This window comes from Manis pentadactyla, chromosome 2 (genome assembly GCF_030020395.1).
Source record: "Manis pentadactyla isolate mManPen7 chromosome 2, mManPen7.hap1, whole genome shotgun sequence".
In the NCBI taxonomy this organism is placed as follows: Eukaryota; Metazoa; Chordata; class Mammalia; order Pholidota; family Manidae; genus Manis; species Manis pentadactyla.
Window position 1 is genome coordinate 29783281 of NC_080020.1, and position 9936 is coordinate 29793216.

At 47.7% G+C, this 9936-nt stretch overlaps 1 protein-coding gene across 2 annotated transcripts in view; it reads left to right on the forward strand.

The window, feature by feature from the left end:
* Positions 1-9640, forward strand: part of GALNT10 (polypeptide N-acetylgalactosaminyltransferase 10) — a 256916-nt gene extending 247276 nt beyond the window's left edge. For both annotated transcript variants that reach the window (XM_036909479.2, XM_036909566.2), the window contains exons 11-12: positions 1223-1372; positions 1870-9640. In XM_036909479.2, the coding sequence (XP_036765374.2) occupies positions 1223-1372; positions 1870-2028 (309 nt within the window). In that variant the 3' untranslated portion in view covers positions 2029-9640. The remainder of the gene's footprint in view (positions 1-1222; positions 1373-1869) is intronic.
* Positions 9641-9936: the final 296 nt, after the last annotated feature.

Here is a 9936-nt window from a genome sequence, read left to right on the forward strand (position 1 = left end):
GATAAATTGGACTTCTTCAAAATGAAAACTCCTCTCCTTTAGAAGATACCGTTGAGAAAATAGAAAGCCACAGACTGGGAGGAAATGTTTACAAAGCATATATGTGGTAAAGGACATGTATCTAAAACATAAAACTCTCAAAACTCAGTATCAAAGGCAAACACAACATCAAAAATGCTTAATTTCATTAGTTATTAGAGAAATGGAAATTAAAATTACGACCTATTAAAAAGACGGACCCTACAGGGGTTGGCAAGGATGTAGATGAAGTGGAACTGTACACCCGGGGGGAATGTGAACGGCACACACTGCTTGGAGAACAGTTTGGCAGTGTCCTGGAAGTTAAACACTGATCCGGCCAGCCCACTCCTAAGTATTCATCCAAGAGAAAAGGAGGTATACGTCCACACAGTGACTGGTACACAAATGTTGCTAAAAGCTTTATTTGTGATAAGCAAAAACTGGAAACAACCCGAAGGTGCAAGAGCAGCCGAGTGGAGGACCCCATGGTGACAGACGCCTCAGCAGTAACAGGAGCAACCCGCTGATGACGGCTGCCGGAACACGGGCCTCTCGGCAAATCATGTTGAGTGAAAAGAAAAATACATGCTCTATGATTCCTTTTATCTAAAATTCTAAAAATCACAAACTTATTTTGCGACTGGGGCATGAGGAGGGCTGGGAGGAAGTGATTACAACAGGGCATGAGAGCACTTTTGGGGTGAAGGATGTATTCATCACCTCGACGATGATAGTGATGGTTTTACAGGCATAAACATTTGTCAGAATACATCAAATCTTGCACTTTAGGTGTGTGCAGTTTATTGCATGTGAGTCATTCTCCAATAAAGCTGCTGGGGGAAAAAAAAAAGCTTATTAACCAAATGCAGTATGCGAACCTGGTTGGATCCAGAAACAGAGTAACCGTGAAAGAAACTTAGAAGGCAGCCCAAGAACACTTGAACTCTAGATGTTAGGTGACACCAGGGACTTTGTGGTGCCTTTTCATTGTTAGGATGGCACTTACTGAGGTATTTACACCTGATAAGGTACTCTGTCTAGGATTTGTTCCAAAACAAGGTGGGGATGAGGGCAGTGGTGGCTGCTAATTGCTGAAGCTGATTGGAACAGGTGTGGTCCATTTACTTTTTTTGGATCTCTGTGTTTAAAATTAAAGCCCCCTTGCTCTGCCGGCCCCATTGTGATGTCCCTGTGTGTGCAGGTGTTCACCTTCACCTGGAGAGAGGACATCCGGCCCGGAGACCCCCAGCACACCAAGAAGTTCTGCTTGGACGCCGTCTCCCGCACCAGCCCGGTCACCCTCTATGACTGCCACAGCATGAAGGGCAACCAGCTGTGGAAATACCGCAAAGTAAGACCTGCTTGACTTAAAACAACAGGGGCAAACAGAGTAGGGCCCCATTCCCCCCAGCGGAGCCCCTCGCTCGTGCATTTGTTCCACAGGTCTACTATGCCCAACTTCCCAGCCACGCCGGAGAAGCCAGGCATCCAGAATTTTATGCGAAATTTCTAGAATCTTAAATGTCAGCAACTGAGTTCATTTTTTAAAACAACAAAATTACCATGAGAACCAAAGAGATTTGACCAGAGACGGGTAGTGAGTGATTAGGGCCCAGGCCCAAAAGGGGCAAACTTAGCTTCTGCCCACGTCCCGTTGGGCAGAGCTCAGGCACACAGTGATGCCAGCTGCCAGGGAGGCAGGCATGTCTTGCTGTGTGCTCAGGAGGAGAGCCAGCCAGGTCTGTGAGTGGTGGACCCACCACCACCTCACTGCCTCAGCACCCTTACTGCTGCTGCTCTCTGTCTTCCTCCCTGTCCTGCCTGGCTGATCACCTCCCTGTCTTGTAGGACAAGACCCTGTACCACCCTGTCAGCGGCAGCTGCGTGGATTGCAGTGAGAGCGACCACAGGATCTTCATGAACACCTGTAACCCCTCCTCTCGCACCCAGCAGTGGCTGTTCGAACACACCAACTCAACAGTCTTGGAAATATTCAATAGAAACTGAGCCCTCACGCCTCCCCGATAGGCCTGGCAGGGTCTTCTCTGGCACTCCCTGAGCCTTCCTCTCCCGAGGGGGGCAGGGCTCCCAGAGCACCACAGCATAAAAGGTGCTGGCCAACTAGTTCAGGGCGAAGAAGGCTCTTGAAGTTGAAGCAAAGTGTCTGCCTGGTTCTTGAGGCCCTGAGTTCCACAGGTGGGGTGGAGAGCAGACCCCACAGGAGCTCCATGGGAGAGCAGAGCCTGCTCCAGCCCTCCCCTGATGGCATCTTGGAAATCCAGGAGGAGGGCATTTTCAACTTTGTCACCATGTTCCCTTGAGCATGATGTGCGAGGAATGCCAGGGCAGCCCTAGGCCACCCAGAAATGAATCCTGCCGGATTGCCTAGCCTTCAAGCGGCTCATACGTGATGGTCCCTTAGAAAGGGAGGCACAGTTTGGGGTGGGGGGCAGCTGTGCGCACCAGCGCTGCCTGTCTGCAGCACAGGGAAGGAGGTCTTTCTCAGGGCCGCTGTTCGGCCTTTTCGTTCTTGCCTGTCCTGGAGTAACCACAGTTCCTGCCCAGCTTCTGCTCTCTGTCACAGCCTCAGGTGATGCGGTCAAAGGCCACACCTGGGACCCTCGAGGAGCGTTCAGTGCTAGACACAGGCCAGCTGCCAGGCCTGGGGTCAGACGGGGGACCCCCAGGCATGCCTTTGCCTCTGCGGACATACAGGATGTCCCCCCCTTGCTCTCTGGGCTCTCTAAGCACTTAAATGCCCAGGTGAGTGCCCTCTGCCCAAGGACAGTCCAGCCACCAGCTTTTCAGGGTGTACTTCAGATGGCCTCGGGCCCGTGGAAAAGGCCTAGAAAAGACCTCCAAACTAGAAATCTGGCTGAATTCCCCTGATCAGTGCTTCCATTTCTCTCTCCATTTCTCTCTCTCTAGCAATTATCTGCCTCAGGAGAGGAGCAGAGGTGTGAAGTGCTTGCCTCCCAAAGTCTGGAGGCCCTGGGGTGGGCCATGGGGAAGATGCCTGGCTTCTGACCTCATTGTGGTTCTAGTTCTCAAAGAGAGCTCTAGAATTTTTAATGAACTTCATCATTGGATCACAAACTAGAGTGCTCCATAGGATTCTGCTATTCTGGCATTCCATGTGGATTTCTAGAATTCTGTAATTAAAGGGGCCGGACTTGTGTGATACAGTCAAGGCAGCCCCCAGTCTAGAGACAACCTGTGAAATCCAAATTGGTGGCGTTGGGGGAGGGGGCAGGGGACCTGTGTCATCAGTCCTACCAGAGTTCTTGGTATGACACGGTCCTCGGTGCAGGCCCGCAGCAGCGCGACCTCCTGCCATCATCAGAGCCACAGTGGAGGGAAGGACCCTGCATACCCGGAACAGATGTACACCCAGGTCCATGCCAGTCCTTCGTGTTTACCTTTTGCTGTTAATTATGTGTCAAAGTCCCAGAGGGCTCCCAGAGTAATAATAGAAAGCATTTCTGTAACCAGCCTGCCACCCACTGATTCAGAAATGGAAATTGCATTCTACCACCTATGACTTCCACCAGCTAGCCCAGGAAATACTTACAATGAGTATTTCCATTAGTGTTGGGTCTTTCGATTCTGTCATTTACCAATTAAATAACTGAGTCATAAATCTGGGAACAGAGCCACGAATCTGCCTTTGAGAAGCTGGCTGATCTCCAGGCCATCAGTTATCTGCGGGGCGAGTATACACTCCCAACCACCACCCCCGATTGTGTAGCTGGCAAAGCATTACCTCCACTTCTGCCCCAGCGTGAGCCCTGCTCTGGCCACCTGTCCATAGGAGAGGCGGTTCCTGCACTTGAAAAGCTTGCTTGTTGATCCCTAGTGTCTTTCCCAAACAAGTGCTCTACTTTGAGAAATGGCCCTCTATAGGGAGGAGTTGAAAGATGAGAGGCCTCTTCCAGAATCTGGGATAACAAGAGTTTTGCAGTTGGAAGAAATGAGTTAGGTAGGATGCATCCATTAGAGAGCAATGCAGCCGCATTAAAATAAACATTGTGCCTTTAAAAAGAGAAAATGCAAATGTACAGCAAATTCCTAAACTTGAACAATTTTCTAGTGCCTTGCTGGACAAACATAAAGGGACAGGGTCGGGGGGAGGGGAAACAGTTTGGGTGGTGTGTGCAGTTCCTATGGGGTGAGTGTGTATTTCTTAATGTCTAATTTCAAGCAGGAGGCATTGGGCCTACAACAGGATCTGAGACAGAGGCCCCTCAAGGGCCAGAGACTAGAAGTCGTACCAGCTAGTGCAGGTAGCCCTCCAGACTCAAAGGGCAACTGGACAGCTCATTTAGTCCATTTAGTCCATGGCCTAGGGGCCTCAGCAGTCCCTGGGCGATGGCCTTGTTTGGAGGCCATGCCTGCAGTCCCCCATCTGAACCCCCAGATGGAACACAGAGCACCAGCTAGATTTCCCAGTGGTCCCATTCCGAGAGAGTGACAGTGTTCTCAGCAAGAGCAGGCTCATACAAAACAAGCCACAAGCAGTCCTCAGCCCCCATCTTCCCCATGCTCTGGTTCTCCTTTGACTGTTTTCCTACCCTCAAAAGGGACGGGCAGGTTCTCCGAGCACTCTGGCCTTTGTAATTGCTAAGCCTGAATCTGTAGGTGCTGGGATTTTACAAAGTGTGAGGGAGGGGATGGGAGGAAAAAAGTTCATTACTTAGCTGACCGACTAACTAACAGCAAATACTGGCCACTCATAATTTTGGCCTCACTTTTGAAAACCACCTGTCTCAAGAATTTGGGTTCCTGCTCACACCCCCAACTGAAGCTTAATAAGACAACCAGGAGCCTGTGGAGATGCTGTCATCCAGGTAATGGCTGAGGATGCAGGCCCCTTTTCCTCTAAAGCCTTTATTCTGAGGATGAGGCTATACCACAGGATGTGGCTAAAAAGTTAGAACCATGTGGCCCACAAGCAGTCTTTCAAAAGGGAGGCTCCGGAACCTTTTGGAATGCAAAGACCATCTTTGCTCTAAGTACAAGGCCTTTGTGGATAAACACACAGGCACATGGGTGAAAAGCTGTTCCACCTTGTGCCTTCAGTCAGAGCTTTCAGCTTTGGAAATGGTCGGGGAACTGTTGATTTTCCCCTTTAACAGCTCAGAAGCCCAAGGGGGTAGAGCCACAAGGGAGGTCTGATGGTGACATGATGTCAGGTGCAGGGAGGGGGCAGTTCTTGTGGACGAGGTAGCAACTGGCTCCCCAAGGCCCACACTCTATCCACTTTCCAGACCTCCTACTTGTTGAATTTCTTTTTCTCTTGAAGAAACAGGTGATGTTCTTGAAAATGGCTCCCTATTTCTTTTCATGCATCTCCATTTTTGTAGTCTCTGGAGTCTCAAGTGAGTGGCAAAGCACTTTACAGTAGCACCTGAGAGATCTGGATTCAACGATCCCTGGTTTGTACAGATGGGGTGATCTTTTATAATTCCTAGGAGACAGTGCATTTTTAATGTTTTCTGAAGACTTCTAAGTGCAGGAGGTGGGCAAGGAATGCAGTTCTCTTCTGGAATTCTTTTCTGCTTTTAAATGATACTCTTTGTGAAAATCCAAGTGATATTTTAGTTCAAGCTTGATCTTGAGCCAAGGCCCACTGCCACCTCTGAGGTGGGAGTTGGACCTACATTCCAAGTGACAAGGTCCTCTTAACATCTGCTGCCCAGGGGCTTTGATTTGGTTGTGCCAGACAGCAGGGTTGGGCTCCTGCTCTGTTACTGGTTTGAAGCCTGGGATCCCAAAGGGATTACAGGCAGGGATATTTGAGGAGGCGGACTGGCATCCCATAGGAAAAGCTCAAGACAGCCAACCTCTCTCCTCCCACCTGGGAAAGTGAGCTGTGTGAAGAACTGACTGACCATGTACAGCTGTGATTGTTGTGGAGTAAACCTGCAGACTTTCTCAAACGTGGTCTCTGCTTTGTTCCTTGTCATGTGCCGTGCCCCACTCCATCGTAACCTACATGTTCTCTGAGCACCTACTTAGATCCAAGGGCCTGTGCTGTGCATTGGACAAATTGCCTATAGCCATCATTCTAGAGAGGAAGGCAGACCAAAACAACTGACCAGAATGAACAACGTCCAGTGTGAACAGGACTGTGAGGACATAAAACAGGTTATTTGGGAGACTGGGGTAGGGAGCAACATTAGGTAGGGTGGTCAGGGAATGCCTCAGCGTGAAAGCTGAAAGACATGAGGCAGTGTGAGCCAAGAGGTAGTTTGGGTGAAATGTCCCAGGCAAGGGAAGAGTGAGTGCAAAGGCCCTGAGGCCAGAAGGAGTTCTTTTGTTGGCAGCACAGAGGGAGGTGAGCATGCAGAGCTCTAAGCAGCACAGCCCACAAAGCAGACGACACCAGGAGTGGAGGATTCCAGGAGCACAGTGACAGTATGAGCTACAATTACCTTATATCTGATGCTAACACGGTCACAAGTCCCTGGTTACCAAAACATTTTGATGTTTATGAATATTAGATTTGTGGAATACCATTTGGTAGAGCACTGGCTGCCCAGCTCTGCAACAGACTGTGATGTCTTGTGCAGCTCCTGCCCCCATCCAGGCCTCGGTTTTCCGCAGTAAAATGGGAAGTTTTTGGAGGATGCTCCCAGCTCTCAATGATCCTCAGGTTAAGTCTTGGTTTGGGGCTGCAGGCGACCAGCACAAGCCACCTGCTGGTGCTGTCCCTCAGAGCCCACCAGAGGGCGCTGCGGACCATGACTTGGAGAGGGCTGATTAACAGAAAGGGAATCCTCATTGGCCATTGGCAGGTTTGGGCCCTGGAACCAGAAGATGGATATTTTCTGTTGTAACTTCCATTACTTTTGTTTTAAAAATCTATTACCACCCATGAATAAAATAATTTTCTTCTAAAAATATTAGTGGTTTCTTTAAAAAGATTAACCTCTTTTACAAGGAAAAAAAAAGGAGGAACATTCCATGTGTAGGGGCAGCATGTGCAAAGGCCCTGTGGAGGGATTGTAGCAGTTATGAATGAAGGTCAGCGAGGCTGGAGCAGAGTGGGAGATAAAGAGGAAATGGAAAGGAGGGGATAGGCAGAAGCCAGACCTGTAGGGCTTTGTGGGCCATGGCAAGGAGTTTCTCTGACCTTTAAAAGCAGTAGGAACCATTATGATGTTTTTTAACTGGGCAGAGTGAGGGTATTTGATGTGCCCTTGGCTAATATCTAGAGCCAGGAATGACATGCTCAAGGGTCTGGGCACATCATCAGCACCTAGGGCCTACAGAGTTAGAAACAAATACAGGGCAGCTGGCCCTCAGATGCTGCCTAGGATCGCTGACTGCTAACAGGAAAGGTCCTTCCTCCCTGGAGCAGGTGGGAGGATGGAAAGATTACATTTCTCATCCAGTTTAGCTCTTCATCCTCCCAAGCCTGCAGGTCAGAGGAGAGCCCCAGGGATCTACAGCACTTGGTTAGACAGACAGGAGCCCTACAGCTGGTGCTTACTTACTCGGAAGCAGAGTCAGTGAACTTGGATTTAAAGTTTTGAATTTACTTTTTCTTTGTTTTTAGTTTGGATTGTGCTTTCTGGCTCCTGGCACTTAGTAAGGGCTTGATAAGTATTTGCTGAATGGACAAACGGATGAATAATAGAGTTTCTAATTACACTTTCAGCCTTTTTTCCCTCCACTCACAGCCCTATACCTTTTGAAAGACAGTGCAACTACATTTGTTAAATAGTATGTGTGTCCCCGTGTTCCGCCTCCCCAGGCCAGAAAGTCCCTTCCCTTCCAGGCCTCAGATTCTTTATAAGACAATGGGTTAGAGGGGAGCTAATTAGATCATGGTCAGCCAGAACTCACAGTTCTGTAATTTTGTATCTACTATTTTGCAATGGCCCTGATCCTGTTGAGGATTTATTTTCTAAGCTCAGCCAGGGGATGGGAGGGGGATTCCCTCCTGGTTCTGCTGTTGGCGTATCCCCCCCCACAAGTAAAAGAGAATGACCCTAAAAATTGTTTTTTCCCAAAAGTTTCAGGGCTTTTGCCTGACTGGGTCTGGGAGGCAGTGCATCTTTTGCACAGCTGTGCGGACCTCTGCCAACTTCTGGCGCCAGGCAACTGGCTCCTCTTTTGTTCCCAGCAATGGGTGAGCTGCCTGGCTTGGCAATACTTAGGGTCAAGATGGTGCCCCAGGCAGCCTGCAGTTCTCGCCTTTGAGGTCTGGCTTTTGTCAGGGCTGGTAAGGTGGTGGCCTTCAGTGTGGTCACACACACACAAATGCCATAGAAAGGAAAGAACGCGAGGTGAACCCTCAGGAAAGCAGGTTTCTTAGCAACTTTACCGCCTTTGTTCATGAGCTACTTGGAACTGAAGGAGCATCTGAGCTCCTGCCAGCTCCTGCCTGAGATGGCGGTCTGCCTTTGCTGGAGCTGGGAGCTAAGCTCCCCAACTACTAGCCTATCACTCAGCCTGAGAAGCAGAGGTCTGAATTCTGGGATTGTCTAGGTTCTGGGAAAAGACCTTGCTAAAGTTTCTTCATTCCTACAGCTGCAGAGTCCCACTTTTTAACTGGCTTCTTTATCTTTTTATTATTTGATTATAATAGTTCATTATATATTCTGAATACAAATCCCTTATCAGATACAATTTGCAGACATTTTCTCCCATTTTGTAGGTTGTCTTCTCACTTTCTTGATATACACATACTTCTTATCACGATTATTGGTACTTTGATTTTTTCCTTTCACACCATTTTATAAGATAAAATTAAGATGTAGTAAAATAATCAAATACTTTCCCAATCATTGCTGTACAGATGAATATGGAGACTGCCTATGTGGCATCCGAACTATTGGCAGATAAGCAATACCTCCCTGCCATCTTGCAATATGATGTCTCCTGCCCTTACATGCAGAAACCTGAACTCGTTTGCAGTGGGAAGCTTGGGGTGTCAGCATGTACTGGATGAAATAACTACCACTTATTTGGCATTTGCCATGTGCAAGACACTGTGCTAAGTGCTTTACATCACATTTGATCTTCACAATAGCCCTATATGAGAAATATGATTATCATCCCATTTAAAAAATGTGGAAAACCAAGGCTCAAATAGTTTAAGTATTGTAACTATAGCTAGTAAAGTGGCCGAGCTGTGCTTCTGAGTCCAGCTCCTTTGCTCTTGTCCATGGTGCAATAGATATAATGCCTGTCAAGAGCCAGGCTCAGACCAGGGCCAGAGAGCCAGAGGACGCTTTCACAGGTCCTCAGTGGAATGAGGACAATAAGGACAATGTTGGAGGTTTTTCACAAAGCTAAATTTATTCCATTTATTCCATGACTGTCCTTTATTCTGAGATTCTTCCCACTGTTTTGATGTTGCAAATTTCCTACTTAATAACAGCATAAAACATGGTAGTTTTCTTATCATTATTATAAAATATAGGCACATAGTAAAACATCCAAATAGAAAAAAGGATTATAAAATTCATATCATCCTACCTTTCCTCCTCTGACTCAGTGCTGACCAGAGTGGCAACCAGAATGACTACTTTCTTGTTTGTCCTTAATATGTGTGGGTGTATAAGTGTGTATAAAAATTTTAATAAACACAAATGGAATTTACACTCTATATACAGCTTTGTATCTTTTAATTTTTTTCAGTATCTTGGCGTAGTTGGGTATATTTATTGAAAAACTGTTTGCTGGGTCTCCACTCTGTCAGCCACCAGAACTGGATAATCAGTGTTGTGAGCACTGGGGCTACAGCAACAAGCAAGACAGACATGGCCCTGACTTCATACTGGAACGGAAGAGACAGTCACATGAGAAAATAATAATAATAAAATGGAGTGATTGCATATTGTGATGAATGCTAATAAGAAAAGACACTGAATGGAGAAACAGGGATGGGCAGGGATAGGGGAC